The sequence below is a fragment of the Apium graveolens genome, chromosome 7, assembly GCF_009905375.1.
Source record: "Apium graveolens cultivar Ventura chromosome 7, ASM990537v1, whole genome shotgun sequence".
NCBI lineage: Eukaryota > Viridiplantae > Streptophyta > Magnoliopsida > Apiales > Apiaceae > Apium > Apium graveolens.
In genome coordinates, this window is record NC_133653.1 from 137,659,306 (window position 1) to 137,683,533 (window position 24,228).

The window sequence follows — 24,228 nt, forward strand, 5'->3', positions numbered from 1 at the left end:
TCCATGAGCTTCCACCAATTCCTGTTCCCTCCCCTGTACAGAGCCCAGCACCTACTGAGGAAATGCCACCTTTATCTCCTGCACCATTGTCACCTGATACCGTGCTTCGTTATCCATTTGGATCTCCTGGGTCTGCACCACCTGCACCCCATGGACTGCTAGATGCAACCACTCAGGCTTCTCTTATCACCGATTATTATATGACTTTGGGTGGCTTGTCTGAGGCCTGAAATGTTAGGAGTGATCTGTTGGATCGACTTACTACACCGAGGATTGAGGGCGGGGTACTTCCGGTAGGATTAGCTTATAGCATGGAAAGGATTGAGGCTACCACCCGTGTTACAGCTAAAGGCCATCTTGAGGGTCAGATTGATCCAGCTCTACTTGCAACTATCTTAGACCTCATCACCGCTTTAATGGAGCAGGTTAGGGATGTTGTATGTGCCCGCATTTCTTGATCCATAATAGTGTGCAGAGTCTGAGCAATCTGACAAGAATTTCATGCAGCACCACTTTTGGAGGATTAGCCTAAGTTATGATTGATTAGTTTTAATGACTAGATGATTATTTATGGTAGTACTTTTGAGATAGAAGCGATCAGATTAAATGATGTAATTCTCTTTAATGTGTTCAGTTGTTGTACCCTCGAACAAATGGTTATGTATATATTCATTAATTTCAGTTCAGATCAATTTGTTTGTGATAAAAGTTCATATTGCTAATTGCGATGTTAACACTCAAGAGAGTGTCATGAAGTTTATAGAACTTGAGAATTCATAATTTCCAATCATGCAAGGACTGTACGAGGGAAAGATTAAAGCAAAGTAAGTAAGACAAATATCCAGAGATTCTCAAAATTTTTTTTCAAGCATTATGCCCCATGAGGAATAAGATTAGGGGCAAACATTGAATGTGATAATTAGGGAGGTCGTAATTAAGATATAAGGAACCCAGAATATAATGAAGTGGAAAATGAGGATTTATATTAAAAGATGACCCCAATTATGGGGAATAGGAAGAAATATTTAGACTGAGAAAACAGAAGTCGAGCAAGATAGGAAGAACCAAGATGGTACTCCTATTGGGCAATCCATGGACCTGCCTAAAACAAAACTTATACTTTTACCCCTAACCACCACCTTGAGGAAACAATGTGGTGTGAAATTCTTTCAGGACCTTTAAGTCACTAAGCTCTCAGAGTTCCAAGGAACAAGCTGACCCAGTCGAGGCAAGATCCTGGCTAAAGGAAATATAGGAATCATTTGAGATTCTAAATGATTGACGAATCACAAAAGACTTTTTTTGTCACTTACCCTCCTAAGAGAGAGGCCACCCGCTGGTGAAAGGCCAAGGAAGGCACGGAGCAAGAGATTATAATAAACTGATTAAAGTTCAGTCAATTGTTTTCGGGAAAGTAATTCCCAAGGTTATGAAGAGAGTGTAAAAGCTTTAGAGCCAGAACAAAGGCGGACGAGTATGATGAAATATGAAGCTAAGTTGTAAAAGTTGTCAAGATTCGTTCTGATGACAAGAATCCCAGAATGATGTGATGTTTGAAGTCAATGATTAGTGGGTTCATGAAATAATGATAAGAGAAAGGAAAATAAAAAGGAATTGAAGTGGAAAGGAATATAAAGGCAATAGAGTTTGAGGAATGATAAGGGAGTTGGGTATGAGGAAACCTTAAAGACTCGTAGCAATAGAAATAGAAAAGTATGTAATCGTCAGGATGAGGGTGATTCACCATGAGTTATAATTGATGGTTGAAGGCATAAGAGATACATATATTTTATTCCCTGTAAGTTGGGAGGATTCGAGGAAACCTTGAGATAGTTCGAAGGATAAATAATGAGACGCGGATAGACTAAGGAGACAAGAAAGTAAGAAATTAGGAAAATTGGATGAAGGAAGTGACCTTCAAGAATGTGAAGTGTAAGACTGGTGGCTTGATACCCAGAAAGGGAGACGCCAGGTATGAGAGATATCCCAACATTGAGATGACTGTTGAAATACACAACAAAAGTAAATACGGAATTATTAAGAAGAGGTTCACGTTGAACACGACCAATATCTTCCAGAATATCCTTGTTATCGTTACCAAATCAAGCAAGAAAAGTAGATAATCGTAGTTATCTTTTGGAAGCCATATTGATTGACCTCATTTTGAATACAGATGTTATTGTGAAATTAGGCATATACTATCGAGGTGGGAAGGATTGAATAAGGTACCCTTATCAGGGATATATGACTTGATTTATCAATGAAAGGATGCATGTACCTTTTTAAAGGTGGAATTAAAGATAGAACATCGGTAACTTAAAATGAATCCTAGGGGAATGCATAAAGGTTGGCATTTCACCCTTAATAGGGATAGTATGAGTTTTGACAGTATGAATTGGAAAAGATTAAGGTAATAACAACCTTTAAGTATCAGTGGAGAATTTTTTTTTCAGAAACATATAGACAATGGTTCTAGTATTAGTATAGGGTATTTTGATATGCCCTGTATCTAGGGAATACAGGAGGAACGATTCAAGGATAACCTTAGAGGTTTTACAAGGAGAAAGGTAATATTCAAAATTCTCAAGAATAGAAATTTTGATAAAGGAAATATGACGTAATAAAAATAATGCCAAGTGGGGCACATGTTAAACCATGAGAAAGTATAGATTGAACCCAACGAAGGTCAAGAATGGTGAAAACAAGAAGGACCCAAAATAAGAGACGTCCTAAGTACGATCGAGAGTCAGTCGTGACAATGATTAACCTCTAAAGATTGAGGCAATAACTTATGGAAAAATGGTGGTATTTTTTTTTTACTCATCAGATTTTAAGGAAAGCATTTTCACATAAGCAGTGATTGAAATGAGGTAGAAAATTTAGTTGGATGTGATTAAAATGACATTGATTGTAAGGAAATTTTACTATCAGGAAAGGCCAAAGAGGTGGCCGACACTTTAAATGTAAGAGGATAATTATAGGTTCTTGTGCCAAAGGAATACAGTGATGATGGTTAAAGCTGTGATGGTTGTATTGTGGTTTGGAAGATTGACATTCCTTCTGATGACTGTGCAATACCCAACCGTAATAGTAGTTGGTAAAGGTTTAATTCGTGTAATCGCCATGAGCGGGCTATCTATCTCAGAAGGTACCATCTTGAGAATAAGCCAGGACCATATTTCAAAAAGGACTAAACAAACCTTTGAGTTAATCTTCTATTGAAGGCATATGATTAAGAATGGTATTAACCTGCTATCGGTGCTTTGATTGAAACTCTTCTGCAATTTTATATGCTTCATGTCATGTATGTATGTCAGGATCAGGAGTGTTCTTCATGAATTATGAATGGTGATTATGTTAACTCCTTAGAAGAATTCTATACTACATGTATGGACTCCGTATGGTTAGATATTAAGATTTCATGGAAAGTGAATGACGGCAGTAGGTCAGTGGTGGACCATAGTAATGCAGCAATGATTCTGCGAGTAATGAGCTGATTACAACCGTGAGAGTTGTATTGGAATGGATGTTGAGATTGAGTACCACTAATCGCGTCATGTTGACGTATAAGTTATGTTTGATAGAAAAACTAGGTCGATTATTTACCTATTGAATATTTATTCCTTCTTATCAATAGAGAGTCGTATTACTATACGAGGAAGGTTGCGGTGCAAGCATAGAATTCTAGGAACGATGATGTCTAGAATGAGATCCCAGATTCGATTTTCGATATCGAGGGAGTTTCAAAGGTGATCGTGTATAAGCTCGAGGAAGAGCATGGGTCCATAGAATGATAGACGGAATAGCGATAATATTTAGGCATGTGAAATACGATGCTATAATACTTGATGTTGATATAAATACATATATGTTTTGTTCTCCTATGACAAACCTCTATAGTTCAGAGGTAGGTTCCAAGCCAGATATTTTGTGGCAGTATATTTTTTTTCATATATACAATTCTCTTCAATTCGTTCTTTTCTCTTCTTTTCATTTCATATAAGCTGAGAAGAACAACCCTTCCAGAAGGGGAGGTATTGCCGAATGACTATCTATCTGTGTGATAGAAGCCTAGTAGGATACCACATGTTGTTTAATTGCTTGTCAAGTACTAAAGGCTGGCCACCTTCTGTACTAACTATGCAATAGAACAAGTGTTCATGATCATAGTGATCTCTCAACAAATTCCTTTACTTCTATATGATGGATCAAGCTTTCGAAGATGGAAGCAGCTAAAGGAAGTAGTATCAGTACGGTGGTATTCCGATTCTAACGCGTTAGTGATACTAAGGTTGACGTGGTAATTAAAAGGTTATAGAACGCTAACGAGCAAAAGTATAACCATTATAATATTAGGAACGGAAGGTAGTAGCGATTACGAACTGGAAAAGAATGGGTATTGAGAAGCAAAAGCTCTAATGCTAAAAGCTATAATGAGAGTCTGTGCAATAGACTTGAAAGAATTTGGAATGAACACTTAACGCGGATTGAGTTTTCTCACGATAATAGATCGTATGTCAGTTATCGAGATGTCGTCTTATGAGATCTTTGAGGGAAGACAATGTCGATCTCCCTTATGTTAGGATGAAGTTGTAGAGCGCAAGATGCTCAGACCAGCAGTGGTCCAAAGGACCAAGAATATAATAGATCTAATCAGAGGACGGCTGGGAGTAGCCCAAGATGGACATAAGAAGTATGCTGATTTGACAATGAAAGGACAAAGAGTATGAAGGAGGGAACCTTGTATTGTTAAAAGTATTCCCTTAAAAAAGAATTGATGAGGGTTGGAAAGAAAGGAAAGTTTAAGTCCACGAATTGTTGGACCCTTGGATATATTAAGACGTATTGGGAAGTTAGCATACGAGCTAGCCCTACCCCCAAACATGTAGCAAGTCATAACGTGTTTCACGTATCAATGTTAAGGAAGTGTAATTCGAATGCCAGATAAATAGGGGCATATGAGCGCATAGACATACAACCAGACGTAACCTATATGGAGCAACCAGGAAGGGATATAGACAGATCAGCGGTCATTAGCCAAGTAATTAGGAGTTAATCAAGGGGTTAGTGGATGATGATGTCATCACACCAACAAGAGGAAGACAAGTGTAACAAGGTGACATCACATGATGACCTAAGCATGACATAAGGGAAGGAGGTGTGGTTGATTAATAACCACACAATTTTTCATGGGTAAAAAGGTAATTAATCAAAAACAAAAGCTAGCAACCAAGCAAACAAATCAAAAAAAACACAAAACACTTCCATTTTCAAGAAGAGCTCTCGGCTTTTCTTCTTTTTCAAAGAAGAAAATTCCAAAATTCAAGATCCAAGCCTTGTTAATTAGTGAGGTAATTATCTAAGGTTCCTTGTACATAGATATGGATATCCTATAAGTTTAAACTTCTAATTCCTTCACAATCTCTTCCAATAAATCAAGGAAGAAGATGGTGAATAGTAACCTTCAAGAAATAACTTTGGTTTTCTTGATTTTTATGAAAGTTCAAGGTAGCTTAAGCATAAATCAAGGCTCCCATGGGCATTCCAAGGATCTTTCATTGATTAAAAGCTTCAAGGAAGGTATAACTCTAAATTATCTTAGCATTAAGTTGTTTGGTATAAATGATTATGATGATGGAATGATAGATTAAGTGTAGTAGTTGTTTTGTCATGTTGAGATCTTAGTTGTTAAGTGTTTTTGTTGATTTTGGGAGTTAAGAGTAGCACTAGTTGTTCTTGATGACTCATGGTATGATGTGGGCTTGGTTTAAATGGTTTAAAGTGGTTGATGAGTGATATTGTCATATGGTTGTATTGGGATTGATTGGTGATGGTTTGGTGTTGAATTGGTTTGGTAAAATTTTGGGAAATCGCGTAAACATAGCCGTCGTAATGCCCGATTTACCGTAGACTGTTTTTGTTCTTAACATCAAAACCCTTGAACTCACTGTTAGGTTTTGACCATTGCCATTTTTAGATAGTTCATGTTACGAGCTTCGTTTTGATATGTGGTACGCTTGAATCCGATATACTGTTTAGGAGAAACGACCGTTTTAAGTAACGGCGTTTCGCGACCGAACCATTACCCCTCGCCTTACTTTGAAACCTTTGTTAAGGACCTTAAATGACTAATTGGGGTATGAAACATTTATGTAAAGTGTATTAGGCAGTTGGTAAGGTACTCGCGAAAGAATCGCCTTAAAACCCTTAATGGTTAATTTATTAAAAATGGTGGAGCCGAGGGTACTCGAGCGACTTAAGTGAATCGTTAAGCGCGAAAGCGAACGTTAGGACTCTAAATGGTTAAAGTCTAGTTTCTTAAGCGACCGGGGTTTAATTCCAACTTATGTTGTTGTTCATAGGTTATCGGACCCACTCTAAGCTTAAGTCTATCCGGGAGCACTCAGACAAGTTTTCTACCCGTTATACTGTTGTTGTGATGTACATATGTATATGCATTATCTTGTGTTAGATGCATGATGGTTAATTAGCAAATTCTTGCCATATATTGTAGCATATGATATGGTATATATGCATTCCTGTTTCGTATTCTTGATACATATATCTGTTGATTCAGTTGATAATACCTATGCTAGAGATAAGCGGTAATTTGCATATACCCTTAGTATAGGGGACCCAAAGGTGAACCTTTTTCTAAAACCGGGAGTCGATGCTCCCGAGTATAATATATATATATTTATATATATATATATATGAATAGTTTTTAAAACTATGAATCAAATAAGGTTTATTCGATAACCTTATTTTATTATTGAATATTATTTTGAATATTCATTCGAGTGCTTATGACCCCGTTTATTTTATTGTTGAATATTATTTTGAATATTCATTCGAGGGCTTATGACTCCGTTTATTTTATTAATGAATATTATTATTTGAATATTCATTCGAGGACTTATGACTCTGATTAACTACTAATTATTATTCTTTATTTTATTAAGGAATAATGTGTCGATAATCAAACTCACTTTTGATTATTCAAATAAAGATAGTACTTTCGTATAAGTATATCTTTGGTTATTTAATATTCATTGCAAGTATAAGTTTTAAAACTTCTACTTCAATTATTTTTATAAAGATTATTCTTTATGAGGATATTATTTAAATAATAATATTCAGATATTTCCTAATATATCGGAACTGATTTATTTTAGTAAATCAGCATCACTCCAAACATTCCTAAAAATGTTTTGCGAGTCTTCAAAATGATTTTAAAAGTTAGAGCGGATCCCAAAACTCATTTTATATTTAAGATCTTCCTTTCAAAGGGGATTTAAATACTCGCTCAAAACCTGAGGGATCCGGCTCTGTGGTGTGTTTTATATTCGCAACGAGGTTGCTATTTTGATAAAAGAGTTTTTGATTACTTACCCAATACTCGGGAAGTAAAATTCTTGGAACAAGTTAATCCATTAACAGGCATCGCCTGGGAAATATCAGTGAGTTTTCCTTTCCAACTAGATACGACTTCTTGGTGGAGCCGTATCAACAAGTTTCTACTTGGGGAAAGGGGGAAGAGCTTTACGTTTCAGAGTCATGGATTTCATCTGAACTAGGAGTGGCGTAAGTGGTCGAGTGGCGCCGGCCCAGCCTTATTATATTGGCCCAAATGGCCTGGAAGTTCCGCAAGATGGTACATTCCTTAGGAGTCCAGTGTTCGGTTGACAAGTAAATGCGACAGGTTCTCCTATACATGTAGAAAATGGTGGGGTTGCACTACTACGACTGATCATCGTAAGTGGTCTTCCTGGCGCGGTAAACTCCCGTAATGAGTTCATCATCCAATTGGATATTTCTGCAACACTACCCAGAGCACTTCGATAGAAAGGCTATGGTTGGGCGATTGTTGAGTGTTGGCAGGGTCAAGTTTTCAAAATAATGTTTGCATCAAATGAAGTATCTCGTAACTTCATTTTATTTTGATGATATTTTAAAGATTGATTCTATACAAGTTTTGTCTTGTAGCTTAATATATGGGATGAACTATTTATACATTGAACGGTGGTAGTTCAAGTAGTATTCGGAAAAGATATAAGTATATTGAAGTATCTTGTAACTTCATCTTTTAAACTTATATCTAGTAAATGATTATCTTGTGCATGTCAAAGATTTTCAGAAAAACGTTGAGACAAGGTTAGATATATGAGATCACCTTGCAACGATATTTTTATACAGTTATAAACTAGAACTCTATGTATATTATACATGTCAGAGGATTTCAAAGATTGTGAAAAGTATATGTATATATATACTGAATATTTTGCGACTTGGTCGCGTTAAGATATCAGCTTGGTTCATTTCTTCTTGACCAAGACTTTCATGAGTACTATGAGAATGCTCATATATTGTTAATTATTATACATATTATTACAGTGGGCTTGTTGCTCACCCTTGCTTTCTTTTTTCATCACACAACATCAGATAGACAAGATGAACAGGACCAAGCTCCCAATTCGCGAGCGGATAGGAAACATTCTGCAGTTTTCTATAGGCGTTGATGTCGCTGTAGCTGAGGTAGGAACTACCAATAGGCTAGGCTTTCAACTTTTGATGTACCAGACTTATGTATCTTTATCAATTGTAATAATGGCAAAGAAATGTAAATTTATTCAGAAACCCTTTTAAGGTGTAATGGCATATAATTTTGGAATAAAATGACTCGTGTTATTTTTGGATATTCATCTCTGAGACTATAACTTGTGGTGTGTGTGTTTATTGTGGGGTCACAGTACAGAGTAGTTGATTGTTTATTAAGATTGGGTGTTATTAAGGGAAATGGAACTCGTGACAACCCGGATCCCTGACCCCAGATTCGGGGGTGTTACACCAGTGCCGAGAGATTTTGGGTATGGTAGACCGTCGAGAGACAGGACCGTTAGTGGCACTACAGCTAGATCACTTCCTACTAGAGAGGGTCATGCAGATTTATAGAGGAGCCTCTCGAGAGTTGGAGGAGTTACAACATGAGGGAGTCCATACTTACTCAGAGTACCAACGTGCAGTGAGACTTATTGATGTGATACTACTGTCACTTCGTGAGGAGGTTGATCGAGCACTGCCAGGCTACTGAGGACATGACTAGACCGATAAACACTGGATGTATGATATGTATTATATGTTCATAGAGGCAGGAGTATATTGTAGTAGTGAGACTAGGTGTGTATATCTCACGATTTTGGTTTGTAGTCGGCAGTAGTAGTTGATAGTGTTTTGTTCAAGCACTCACACCTGATGCTGGTGTGCTAGAAATATATAAAATAAACCCTTTTATAACCTCTTTTCTTTTATTTATTTATTTAAACTCTAATTTCTGCATTATTTACATTTCTTTATTTAACCTGTAGTCCATTCCATATTTTTAAATTGTGTTTAACCTTGTGAAAGGACAAGCAAATTATTTGATAATGAGATTGTGTGGGGACAGGACTGTTGAAAAAAAATTATTTATCTAAATTCCCAAGAAAAGTTAAATTGTTTCTTTATTTATTGATTATCAACTATTTAGTGGATTATTAAATAAATTGCTTGTCTTATCATCAGAAAATGGCACATAAACGAAAGACGAGGTTAGAAACTTCCAATAATGATCCCGAAGAACAGAATAATCAAACCATGAACCAGATGCTAAATTTAATGCAACGACAAATGATCATGATGCAACAGAAAATGCAACAATTTCAACAACATATGTTGGATCAACAACAACCTCAAAATTCACCACAAATACCACAATCAGTTGTACCCACTGTTACCTTCAAACAGTTTCAGGCAGTAAAGCCACCAGAGTTTGAAGGTTCCGCATATCATACTACAGCCAGAACATGGTTAAAGGAAATTGAGAAAGCATTTGCATAAGTGAAAGTTGAGGCAGATCAAAAGACTGAATTTGCAAGTTACTTTCTGAAAGGTGAAGCTAATTATTGGTGGGAGTCAAAGAGGGCTCTAGAAGGTACGGAGATTGTGGCATGGGATAGGTTTACTGAGTTATTTTCAGAAAAGTATTTCCCACGCTATATGAAGAACCGGATAGAATTAAAGTTTCTGGAATTGAAGCAAGGAAACCTGTCAGTGGCAGAGTATGAGGCAAAGTTTACTGAGTTGTCTAGGTTTGTGCCAGAGCAGGTAGACATGGAAGAAAAGTGGGCGAAGACATTTCAGCAGGGGTTGAAGTCATGGATTCACACAGAGTAACAGTTTCTGAATTGACAACATATATGGTCGTCATTCAGAAGACTATGATAATTAAAGGAGAGAGTGAGATGTCCCAGAAAGAAAGAGGACAAGGAAATTTTTAGAGCCGTTTCAACAAGAAGCCGGGATTTTAGGCCCAGAAAATATAAACTTCAGAAGGTTAGACCAGGGAAACCAAAGATCAGGTAATCATTTCCAAGTTAAAAATCAGCAGAGGATAGCAAGACCACCATTACCGGATTGTAAGACATGTGGCCGAAAGCATACAGGTGTCTGTAATAAGCCGAATGTTATATATTTCATATGCAAGCAGAAGGGGCATTATTCTAATGAGTGCCCAATAGGAAAGACAGATGTTACATGTTTCCAGTGTGGGAAGAAAGGACATATTTCCAGAGATCGTAAAGGACCGGCTATAGCTACAAATGTTCCGAGGATTATGGCCCCACCACCACCGCCACCACCGCAACAAAATCAGTCCAAGGCAAGGACTTTCAACATGACAATGAAGAAGGAAGTGCAGAATCCAAGCGTAGTTACGGGTACTCTTTCTGTGAACTCCGTAAATGCAAAAGTAATAATTGATTCTGGAGCTACAAGATCTTTTATTTCTGAAGAATTTGTTGATAAGTTATGTTGTGAAGTTCAATGGTTGGGTGAAACATTAATTATAAAGTTAGCTAATGATGACCAAGTTCCCGTGGATCAAGTTTGTCTAAATTGTGTCATCAAAATAGCAGGACATCACTTCTCCGCTGACTTGATACCTTTCAAGTTAGGAGAATTTGATGTTATATTAGGAATGTATTGGTTAGGCGGTCATAATCCCCAAATTGGTTATGCGAATAAAAAGTTGAATCTATGAACCGCGGACGATGCAAGGGTAATAATTAGAGGTGAGAAATGGAAGACGAAATTCCTCACGATGATGCGGACTAAGCGATTGTTACGTCAAGGATGTAAAGCTTATCTAGCCTATGTGTTAGAAGTTAACAAAAAAGGTCCGAGAATTGATGATATTCCGGTTGTATGTGAATTTCCAGACGTATTTCCTGATGAACTTACAGGGTTACCTCTGGATCGTGAAATTGAGTTTACTAGGGATCTAGCACCGGATACTGAACCAGTTTCAAAAGCACCATATCGAATGGCACCAGTTGAAATGAAGGAGTTGGCTACACAATTACAAGATCTTTTAGATAGAGGGATAATAAGACTTAGTATATCCCCATGGGGTGTACCGGTACTGTTTGTTAAGAAGAAGGACGGTAGCATGAGATTGTGCATCGACTATCGCGAGATGAACAAATTGACCATTAAGAATAGATATCCTTTATCGAGGATTGATGATTTGTTTGATCAACGGAAAGAAGCAGCATGGTTCTCGAAGATTGACTTAAGATCAGGTTATCATCAACTAAAGATTAAGGCAGGGGATATTCCTAAAACTGTATTTCGTACCAGGTCACTATGAGTCTTAGTAATGGCATTCAGATTGACTAATGCATCAGCGGAATTCATGGATCTAATGAATAGAGTTTTTAAAAAATACTTGGATAAATTTATGATTGTGTTTATCGATGACATCTTAATCTATTCGAAGACTGAAGATGCAGAGCATTTAAGAATTGCTTTGGAAATCTTGAGAAATGAACGACTTTACGTGAATTTTTTTAAATGCAAGTTCTGGCTAAGAGAAATACAATTTCTAGGCCATGTAATCAGTATTGAAGGAATTAAAGTTGATCCTGCAAAGAGTGAAGCTATTTTGAATTAGGAAAGACCGAAGAAGCCTTCGGAAGTCAGAAGTTTCATGGGATTAGCTGGTTACTATCGAAGATTCGTTAAGGATTTTACGAAGATAGCCACGCCATTAACGAATTTGACTCGAAAGAACGAAAATTTTACATGTAATGAAAAATGTGAGGAAAGCTTTCAAGAATTGGTAACGTGAAGAGTTGAGCAATATACAGATGGAGACATTGTCATACCAGCTCATTATGCTCCAAAAGATCCTGTAGAGTATTCTGATCCTGAAAAGGAGAAAGTTTCCCTGGATAGTAGCTTGCAAATGATATTGATTGAGTCACTTGACAATGTGATGTACAACAATATTATCAACTGTGATACTGCCAAGCAGATATGGGAAAAGATTGAGATACTATGTGAAGGAACTGAGGAGATTAGATCTAATCAAAGAAGGATATTGATTTCACAGTATGAGGGTTTCATGGCTAAGCCTAAGGAAAGCATTACTGATGTGTTTGAAAGATTCAACAAACTGATAAATGACTTGCAGATTCATGACAAATACTATGAAGCTGAAGATTTGAATCTAAAGTTCTTGCTTACTCTCCCTGACCATTTGGAACAGAAAATCTCAGCAATCAGTGAAGGAAGAGACTTGAGCAGAATAACTCTGGAAGTTCTATATGGGATTCTCAAAACATATGAACTAAAGATGATTTAAAGGAAATCACTGAGGTCTGGTCAAGGACATGTTGTGGATGGCTCAAGTGCTTTAATTGTTAATGAAAGCCACTCATTCAATAATGAACTAAGATCCCAAACTTCAGTTATGACAACTCTCCTCTCCTAATAAAAATTTCATCCTTGAAATTAGATACCTGTATTGTTGAATAAGTAGGGATATTGACGTCTCATGCTTTCCTCTATTTCCCACGTTGCTTCCTCTCGAGAATGATTCCTCCATAATACCTTAACTAGTGGTATCTCTCTATTCCTTAATTGTTTGATCTTTTGACCCGTAATTTCTACTAGTTTTTCTACATATCTTGCATTTTCATAGATCTCTATCTCTGGATCTTTTAAAATATGTGTGGGATCAGAACAATACCTCCTTAGCATACTAACATGGAAAACATTATGAATCTGAGAAAGCTCTAAAGGTAATGCTAGCTTATAAGCTAAGGGTCCTACTCTCTCAATAATTTCATACGGCCCCATATACCGCGGACTTAACTTTCCTTTGTTGCCGAATCTCATCACCCCTTTCCAAGGAGATACTTTTAAGAACACCTTTTCACCCACCTGATACTCCATTTCTTGTCTGTGTTGATCAGCATAACTCTTTTGACGATCCTAAACTGCCTTCAACTTATCCTTCTCGATGTTAACCTTATCAAGTGTATTTTGAACAATGTCAGGTCCCTCCAAGATTGTCGTACCTTCTTTATCCTAATACAATGGACTTCTGCACTTTCTTCCGTATAATTCTTCATAAGGTGCCATGCCAATACTACTATGAAACTGATTATTGTATGCAAATTCCATTAAAGCGATATATTCATCCCATGAACCTCTAAATTCAAGTATACAGGCTCTCAACATACCTTCCAAAGTTTGGATTGTCCTTTCTGATTGACCATCAGTTTGAGGATGAAATGATGTACTGAAATTTAACCGAGTACCCAAGGCATGTTGAAAACTTTTCCAAAATCGTGATGTAAATCTAGGATCCCTGTCAGAAATAATTGATAAAGGTACCCCGTGTAGTCTCACAATCTCATTGACATACCTCTTTGCTAGATGATTAAGTGTGCAACCCTAACGAATAGGTAGAAAATGATCCAACTTTGTCAAACAATCAACAATAACCCATATAGCATCATTTCCCTTCTGATTCTTAGGTAAACCCATTACAAAATCAATAGTAATTCGTTCCCATTTCCATTCAGGAATTGATAAAGGATGCAACTTACCAGCTAGAGCTTGATGTTCTATTTTCACCTGTTGACATGTTAAACACTTTGCTGTGAATTCTGCTACTTCTTTTTTTATTCCAGGCCACCAATAATGAGGTTTCATAGTCTGATACATTTTGGTTGTTCCAGGATGCATAGCGTATGGTGCATTATGAGCTTCATCCAAAATTTCTCGACGTAGATCATCAGCATCAGGAACACAAATTCTCTCACCACACATAAGGCAATCGTCTTTCAATCTAAAGTTGGTATCTTTTCCTTGCTTCACATTCTCGATAATATCTGCCAATTTTGGATCACGTGGTTGTGCTTCTTGTATCCTCTCTTTCAACACTGGTCGTATTTTTAATGTAGCAAGCAACACTCCAATACTCTCAATATCTAAACTTACATTCATTGCCCTCAATTCAATCAAGGATGGTAGGGAAGATACCTGAAGACTTGACAAACTGCTATTACTTTTTCTGCTCAATGCATTTGCCACTGTGTTTGCTTTTCCTGGATGGTACTCAATGGTGCAATCATAATCTTTTAAAAGTTCGACCCACCGCCTTTGTCTCATATTTAAATCCTTCTGACTCATTAAATACTTCAAACTCTTATGATCAGTAAAAATCTGAAATGTTTCACCATATAAGTAGTGCCTCCAAATTTTTAAAGCAAATACCACTGCTGTTAACTCTAAATCATGAACCGGATATGAAATTTCATGTGGCCTTAGTTGTCTTGAAGTATATGAAATAACCCTTCCATGCTGTAAAAGAACACATCCTAATCCTTAGTGAGATGCATCACTATAAATAACAAAACCTCATTGACCTGATGGAGTAGCCAAAATAGGAGCCGAGGTCAATCGATGCTTCAATTCCTCAAAACTTTGTTGTGCTGCTTCATTCCATTGAAAAGGCACATTCTTTCGAAGTAACTTAGTCACTGGTCCTGCAATCTTCGAAAATCCTTCTACAAAATGTCTATAATAACCAGCCATACCCAGAAAACTTCTTACTTCTGTGACACTTTTTGGTGCCTCCCAATTAAGTACCGCCTCTATTTTCTTTGGATCAACTTCTATCCCTCTGCTAGAAATAAAATGTCCTAGAAATACCATATGGTTTAACCAGAATTCACATTTGCTCAACTTGGCATATAATTGTTTCTCTTTTAAGGTTTGCAAAACCGTCCTCAAGTGTTGTTCATGATCTTGTGCACTTTTGGAGTAAATAAGTATGTCGTCAATGAATACTATAACAAATCTATCAAGAAAAGATAGGAATACCTTATTCATCAGCTCCATAAATACAGCTGGTGCATTAGTTAATCCAAAAGGCATAACTAGAAATTCAAATTGACCGTATCGTGTGCAAAAAGCAGTCTTGGGAATATCTTCCTTTGCAATCTTTAACTGATGGTAACCTGATCTCAAGTCAATCTTTGAGAAAACACATGCACCTTGTAATTTATCAAACAAATTATCAACTCTTGGTAATGGATACTTGTTCTTTACTGTGACCTGATTCAGCTTCCGATAGTCTATACATAATCTCATGGTACCATCTTTCTTTTTAACAAATAATAAGGGCGCACCCCAAGGTGAAACACTTGGACGAATATAACCTTTCTCTAGTAACTCTATAAATTGTTTCTTTAACTCTTTCAATTCTACCGGTGCCATTCGATATGGAGAATTGGAAATTGGTGTTGTACTTGGAAGAAGCTCAATAGAAAATTCTATATCTCTATCCAGTGGCATTCCTGGCAATTCTTCTGGAAATACCTCTAAAAATTCCTTAACCACGGGAATATCTTCAAATTTACTTGTAGTGGCATTATTATCAACTGCATGTGCTAAATAAGCATCACAACCATTCCTAATCATCTTAAAAGCTTTCAAAGCAGAAACTAAACAACTTGGTATCATTTGACGATCACCACAAAATAATACTCTATTCTGACCAGGAGAATCAATCACAACTTCCTTGGTATAACAATCAACCTTTGCACGATGTTTAGATAACCAATCCATACCTAATATTATATCAAACTCACGAAATGATAAGACTATCAAATCTGCATGTAACTTTGCCTCGCTTATCTGAATAAAACCATCTCTATATATTCTATCTACAACTACTACCTCACCCAGTGGAGTGTAAACATTCACTTTATAATCTAATGTGTCAGGATTCTTGTGCATATGTGATGTCATTTTAGATGATATGAATGAATGTGTAGATCCAGGATCAATAAGAACACACACTTCTAAGTTATTGAAAAGAACTTTACCAGTGATTACTTCAGGTGCTGTTGCGGCTTCATCTCTGGTTAACACAAAAACTCGTGCATGTATAGGTGCCCTAGAGCTCTGTGCTTTAGACTGGCCAATACCACCACCAGCGTTAGTAACTTTTCCTCAACCTCTACCAAAAGATGTTCTTGTTCCTCTGTTCTGAACAGTTGTCTCTGATACAGCTTGCCCACTGTTTACTCTTCTGGGACATTCTCTCACAAAATGTCCTTGTTCACCACAAAAATAGCATCCTCCAGAAATTCTTCAACATTCCCCAAGATGTTGTCTATTACAGTGCGGACATGTGGTTTTTGTTTGCATTGTTGCTGGTTGATTTCTATTAGCATTCTCTGAAAAATAGGACCTTCCACCCCTAGATACGAAAGTACTTCCTCTTGTAAATGATTGTGCGGGTGAACTAAAATTCTGACGTTTGCCTGGTCTTCCACCAAATCCACCAGGAAATCCGGATCCTTCTCTTTTGGGCCTTTGAAAGAAAGTTGGTTTTTTCTTGATTAAACGTTCAGCCCTAATGGCGGCAGCTCGCAAGTCAGTGTAACTACGAAGATCTCCAGGAGTAATCTTGCTTCGAATATCATATTTGAGACCTTCTTCAAAATGCCTACATCGATCCCTTTCAGTTGAGACCATAGCCATTGCATAATGGGATAATTGTGTAAACTTTACCTCATATTCAGCCACACTCATAATCCCTTGTTTCAAGTCAAAAACTCCCTTTGCTTTTCATCCCTTTATATCTCAGGCATATACTTGTCTTTGAACTCACGTAGAAAATCATCCCAAGTCAATATTGGTGGTTGTACAGCTGAGTCCGGAACGGTCTCCCACCAATCATATGCATCTTCTTGCAGCAATGACACTGCATAATCAAACTTCTCCTCTAGAGCACAACGCATCATAATGAATACCCTTTCAGTTCTTTTCAACCATTTTTCTGCTTCAGCGGGATCTACAGTGCCATAGAAGTCAATTGCCCCTAACTTCCTAAGTTCTTTATAGTCACGTTTTATATGTTCATCTCCAGGAACAATCCTAGATCATTCCACTTCCTGTTCTATATCTACATTTTGTGCATGCAAGTGTACTTGTGGAGCATGTGATCCACTTCTAGACTGTTGGCCAGCTACTCCTCCACTCCCTTGTGCAATAGGAACATGAATATCTTGATTCATATCCATAGACCTATAAATATATGCATATAGGTTAAAACTATATAAAATAACTTATCATATGCACATGAATCAATATATGTCCTAAGAATCATATCCCTGCTCTGATTCCAACTAAATATGACATTAGTTGCCTCAAAAAGTGAGCAAAGAACAAATGATTCACAGGAGCAAGTCATATTAGAGTTGGAAAAGGATGAGTTTTACACTCTTGAAGAACTGGATGAGCTAGATCAGTCTATGGCCTATCTAGCAAGAAAATTCTCTAACATTAGAGTAAAGAAGCCAAGGTACTTCAGGAATAAAGGACAATCCTTCAACAAAGACAACAGCTGGAAAGAGAAAGGGAAGTACAATTCTGACAGCAAGAGTGGTTACAAAACTGGATCTGTTGACAGATCTAATATAAGGTGCTTAAATTATGATGAACTAGGCCACTTTACTACAGAATGCAAGAAACCCAAGAAGGCAAAGAAAGACAAAGTTGATCTTGAACTGGAAGCAAAGTATGAAGCTCTTCTGAAAAAACTGTTGGATTTTAAACGCAACGGGGGCATGGCAAAACACTTTTACACATACAAAATCCAAATAAAAGCATATAAATCATGAATAAAAATTCGAGGGATCGAATCTAACCTTTAAAAATAATTCGGAGACAATGATCAGAGATCCTTAGCAGTTGCTCCTCAAGTGTGAAGCACTCCACCGGTATCCACCAAGAAAACGATGTTAAGGAGGAGGAAGGAGGTGGAGAGAATTGGGTTTTCCAAATTTTTTGGGTTTTGTGTTTCGAGGTTGGAATAAAATTAGGGTCTATAATAGTGTATTTATAGGCAAAATTTTCAGCTGAAATTTTCCCATAAATATTATTATTATTATCCCATTTATTATTCTCATTAATAATTAAAACACCTTTTAATCATTAATCCTTTTTCTAAACACTTTATAAATAATTCTCTCTCTCGATTTAATTTCCAAAAATTAAATCCTTTAATTAATAATATTAAGAACTTTTCTTAATTAATTTATAATCAATTAAATCTCATTTAATCAATTATTAAATTTGCCAATTAATTATTTATTTCATAAATAAATAATTATTAGCCATTATTAATTAATTCCTCCACCATTAAATCATTCTCTTTTTATGGTGTGACCCTGTAGGTTCAATATTAAGCCGGTAGTAGAAATAAATAATAATAAAACTATTTTATCATTATTTATATAAATTCTCTAATTTATTAAATATGATTAATTAATTAATCACATTTATTCTACATCGTGAGTGATGCTTCTCAACATATCGCGACTATCCGGATAATATGAATTCACTGCTTAGAATACCAAGAACCTGTCAGTGAATAGTTACCGTACAATAAACTCCTTCTACCCTACAATGTCCCGATTAAATACAAGGCATGGATCTCGTGTCAAGCCTATCTAATTCAATCACTTGCTTACCATTTACTATGCGTAGTTCTATGCAAATTAGAAACTCCTTTCTAATTTCATTCACTCTGGCCAGAGATTCCTGAACTAGCATAAGTGGATCAGCCTTGAACATTCGCTTCCTTCACTGGAAGGGGTAGATTCTTTATTGATCATACACTATCTTCGTGTACAAATTCCTATACCCAGAAGAGCCCTAATAATTGTCCCTGGAGACTAAGAACTAAACCAAAGCATAGTTCAGTGTACACAAGATGACTATGATGACCTCAAGTCTAAGGATACTTGTACAACTATCACTAAGCGAACAACTGCTGACACGTGAGTGAACTCCATCAGTTGTTCAGCTGTGCGAGTCATGTTCAGTGAACTTATTCTATAATAAGCACCTACATACTAGCTATAGTGTCACCACACAAATGTCTATGAGAATAGACATCCTTCATAATGAAGCAAGCATAGTATGTACCGATCTTTGCGGATTATTAATTACCAGTTAGTAATCCTATGACCAGGAACTATTTAAGTTTAGAGTTATCATCTTTTTAGGTTTCACTATTATGATCTCATCATGATCCATAAAAAGCTTTACTCTAAACTATGGTATATCTTATTTAAACACTTAAATAGATAAAGCCCGTAATAAAAATAAAACAAGTCTTTATTAATATCAATGAAATCAAAACAGATTACATAAAAGTTATTCCTAAATCCTCATACATGATTGGACTTAGGACATATTCCTTTCAAAAATAACAGAGCAAAGCTTACATTGCAGAAGGAAAGAGTTGGGACGATTCAGATAATGATGAAGATGAGGAAGTTAGAAACTATGCTCTAATGGCCTTGGAGCAAGGTGAATCATCCTCATCAAAAGGACAAACACCAATTCTTACCACTATTGATTTAAACATAAATCAATACAAGGAAACTTTTGAAAAGATGAGCACAGAAATGTTTCACATTCACACAAGCATGGTTGCTGCTAATGAAGAAGTTAGCAGATTAACAAAGATAAATAAGAAGCTCGAGAGTGAGAAGCAAGAAACTGAATTGTTGCTGGTTGAGCTTGAAGCTTTAAAACAAGAAAATGCTTATCTCAAGAACAAGCTCAAATGTGCAAATGAAATTGAAGCAGTGTTAAGGGGAAAGCTAGAAAAGAATGAAGTAAAGATGAAATCTTTCAGAAATGCATATGAACTGGTTGAACAGTATCATGAGAAGAATAAGCCATATGCAAACATTGCTATTGGCCTTGACTATGAAGACATTAGTGACAAAAAGATGACTGTAGGTGACAAAGGGAAAGCCAAGAAGACTAAGAATGCTCCAACCTTTTTGAAAGATGTTAATGCAACGACATTCAAAGCATGTGTAGTCAACTTCAGTGAAGAAGAATTGATAATCAAGCAAGAAATTGTTGATGTAGATAAAGAAAAGAAAACTGAAGAATCAGTTTAGTCTTCAAAAACTGAAGAGAAGCTCATGAACAAACACAGTCCCAAGACTCCGGTTCAAGAAACCAAAGCTGAAGATGCAAGAAAGAAAAAGAGAAATAGAAATGGAAAAATAGGGATAAACAAAAGCAATAATTTTGCTTATGTTGCAAATGCTCCTAGAAAGAAGTGTGAAAAATGTGGCTCTTCAAATCATGTAACTCACCTTTGTAAAAATGTTGTTAGCAAGCCAGTTGAAGGAGCTTGCAAATACAATGAAGCTAATTCTAATGATCCCTATTCATTATGTGACAAGTTTGACTGTATTCCTTGCAACATGAAGGTAATGAAGAGTTGTCATAAACTGAGAGTAGATCTTAAAGAATCAAGAAATGAGTCTACATCAGAAGGAAAACATGCACAACAATAACTGAATTCTGTTTCTTCTAAAATTACTTATTTTACTTCTCCTGAAAAAGTTACCAAGAAGAAACTACCCAACACTGCTTGGGTTTCCAAACACACTTAAGACTCATTGTGTGCAGGGCAAGTGAAGAAAGTCATTTGGATCATAGATAGTGGATGTTCCAGGCATATGACTGGTGGTAAAGCCCTGCTATCATAACTTGAGGAGAAAGTTGGCCCATTTGTGACCTTCGGAGACAACAGCAAAGGATTCAAAATGGGATATGGCAAGAATGTTTTGAAAATGTTGTCTTTGATTAATGTAGCACTGGTAACTGATCTTGAAGTGAGTCTTTTCAGAATTAGCACATTGTAGACAATGGTCTCAAGTCTTATTCTACAAGGAGAATGCACTGTTATCAGCAAAAAAACTGGTGAAGTTGCTCTTCAGGGAGCAAGGAAAGGAAGCTTGTTTGTTGAAGATTTTGACTTAACAAATAAGGACGGTATTTGTTGCTTCTACACCAAGGTATCAGGAGAAAAAAACAAGCTCTGGCTTAAAAATCTATCGTTCTTGATTTTCAAGAAAATTAACTCCTTGTCAAAAAGGAGTTTGTAAGAGACATGCCTAAGATGGAGCTTGCTCAAGTTGAAGTTTACAAAGTTTGTCAGACTAAGAAAATGAAGAAACTACTCAACAAGAGAATCATGGAAATGGAAGCTCATCTCATACACATGAGTTTGATTGCGCAACTTTAGGGGGAATAAGAGGATCTTCAGATACTGGAAAGAAGCTCAACTTCGGATTATGACATTCCAAGGGAATCAGTTTTGGAGCTGTTGGTTTCACAGATACAGATTATGCTGGATGGAGAGTTGACAGAAAGAGTTCCAGTGGAAAATGTCAATTTTGTCTTTCAAAGACCTGTATCCTGATTTAACATTAAGCTTATTTTTGTACCCACATAAAAACAACTAGCTGACATTTTTACTAAATCTTTGGATGAAGCAACTTTCACTAGACTTATAAGTAAAATTGGAATGCTCAATTCTTCATCCTAAGGCAAGAACTCAGCTAATGTTTTGCAGCATATTAATCTCCAGTAAATCAAAATTAATTTGATTAAATTGGAAATTAACTTAAATATGAATTATAAATATTTCAGAAATCTCTGCATATTTGTTTTTCAAATTCATTTAACTTGAAATTTTTCAAATTCTGAGTAAACTGCATAGTTGTTAATTTACATCCTTAATATGTAAAATTAACTCAAGGCAGAATTACAATAACCAACAATATCTAGAGAACTGAGTTCTCGATAAGTATAAATTGACTTCTCGACAAGTCATTTTAGGACTTCTCGAGTGAGTCCTCGATAAGTCAACTTACTGACTTCTCGAGTGACTTCTTGATAGGTTTAAAAATGACTTATCGATAAATCCTTGTAGAATTCTCTAATAATGTTCATTCACGGAGTTCTCTACAAGTACAATTCTTGACTTATCAATAACTCAGAACTGAGATAATTTAAATTGATAAATTATTTTGGTAAATTACTTTTGGAAAATTTATTCTAATTTTATTTTGAATTTATTCAAATAAAAGTTAGAATTAATTCAGTCCTTTTTGGATAAACTGGGCATTTATCTGACATTTCGATAAGTCGTTTTTGAGCTTTTTATAAGAAGTAATTTAAAATGACTTCTCGATATGTACTTCACTTCTCTAAATGACTTCTCGATAGACAAACTCCAAATTTCTATTTTTGAGTTCTCGACAAGTCATCTTCTTTTACTATAAATACCCAGACTTCTCGATACATACTCATACTTACAGCTTTCGAGATCTAAAGTGACCTAGCTTTCAATCCATAACCGTTTTCTCTCTCATTTTCATCCGTTTTCAGACATTTTCCTACCCATTCATTCTCATCAATTAACTATGGCTCAAAATGTTGCTAGGGCATCTATCCCGGAGAAAGGAACCAACTATCTTGCTTTCACTGATGCAAACCAAGCTCCTGATAGTTTCAAAGGGTTTGTGAAGCTGTTGTCTGAATCCTATCTTGTAGGTGCTTCGACTGCAAATCCAGTACTGTATCTAGATGTGCTGCATGATTTCTGGACTACAGCTGTAGTGAGGACTGATGTTAACAACAACTCTCTCTCTCTGGTAGTGACATGCACAATTTTTATAATAACTCGAATTTTTGAGACTTTGTAAAAACATTTAATGAATAGTAACCCTGACGGACGGGGAAAACTTTTTAGCCCACACTATGTAGTGCACGAGAAAATGAGTTTCGAAGTTGATATTATGATTATACGTACCAAATGAGTGTATGTAAACGCTATTAGTTTTCGAAGAAAACGAACTTTGAAAAATGACCATATTTACGAATCGACGAGGATTACAGGAATCACAATATAATTACGAATTTAAAACCCTACGGATTTATATCCATATATGATAATTCAAAACATAAGGAATAAATACGGAAGGAAATTACGTCGCGAACCATTTATGAGAAAGTATTACGAAAACGTTTAAGCGATCGAGCGAACGCGTAAACGATTAAATAAACGTAACGCACTAATTAACCATGGTAGAAAAGTAACCATGCTTACTTTATCAAATAGTGAGCTAAGGCATAGGATGATCAACCAAGGGCTAGCAAATAGTGAGCTAAAGAGCTAAACCAAGTAGTTTAGCTTGTAAACTACAAAGGCTAGCTAGTTTTGTCTCAAGATTTGGCAACCAAGATCAAATCCTAGGATATATACTAAGGAATAAAAATCAACTACAAGCTAACACCGCATTATTTTCAAGAAGCTCCCAAGAAGCAACACAAAATTTCTCTCCCTTTCCCTAAACAAAGCTCAATTCTGCCCTTCTCTCTAAAACAAAGAAATCAAAAACAAATCATCAAGCTCTAGCCATGGATAAATCCTCCCATTAATTCTCAAGCTTCCAACCAACCAAAATAAGGTAAGATAAATCTTTGAGCTCTTTTTATCAAGGTTTGATGGGTGAAATAAATTCAACAAAGATGATAATGAATAGTGTGAATAGTAACTCTTCTTTGATTTCTTGATTTTAATGGTTGTTTTAGGTTCCAAAAACCATACTAAGCACTCCCAAGACTTCACCATCATCAAGAACACATCTCAAGATCTCAAGAAAGTTATAAATCTTTGACCCAACCTTATTTAAGATTTAAGTTCAAGATCCTTTTAGAACATAGGTGTAAACCTAGTTTTGGTGGAAGTATTGTTATAATCTTGATGTTTAGCTAAGTAAATTTAAGATTGATTGATGTTGCCTCAAGAACATGATGTTCTTGAGAGGATTTAGTGTGGTGATGATGATATGTTGATTTTTGGTGGTAGTATAATGATTTAAGGCATAAACGAAACTCCGATCGTAATCGTAATCTCGCTAAAACGAACAATACGTAACATTAAGTTTCTGCAGAAAGTACCGAAGATGTAAACTGTATTTTCTTGAAAAATAACCCTATATT

The 24,228-nt window shown here is 36.1% G+C and overlaps 2 protein-coding genes across 2 annotated transcripts; one reads left to right on the plus strand and one right to left on the minus strand.

Moving 5' to 3' along the window:
• Positions 1 to 10,035: 10,035 nt before the first annotated feature.
• LOC141674053 (uncharacterized) lies at positions 10,036 to 11,989 on the plus strand. Its single transcript, XM_074480780.1, has 3 exons — positions 10,036 to 10,143; positions 10,523 to 10,921; positions 11,816 to 11,989. Exons 1-3 carry the CDS (start codon positions 10,036 to 10,038, stop codon positions 11,987 to 11,989), a joined length of 681 nt encoding a protein of 226 aa, XP_074336881.1.
• Positions 11,990 to 14,748: 2,759 nt separating this feature from the next.
• On the minus strand, positions 14,749 to 16,881 carry LOC141674054 (uncharacterized). Its single transcript, XM_074480781.1, has 4 exons — positions 16,589 to 16,881; positions 16,405 to 16,486; positions 15,522 to 16,311; positions 14,749 to 15,269 (listed from the first exon to the last, which is right to left on the minus strand). The coding sequence occupies exons 1-4, from the start codon at positions 16,879 to 16,881 to the stop codon at positions 14,749 to 14,751; spliced, it is 1,686 nt and encodes a 561-aa protein (XP_074336882.1).
• Between the last annotated feature and the right edge of the window lie 7,347 nt (positions 16,882 to 24,228).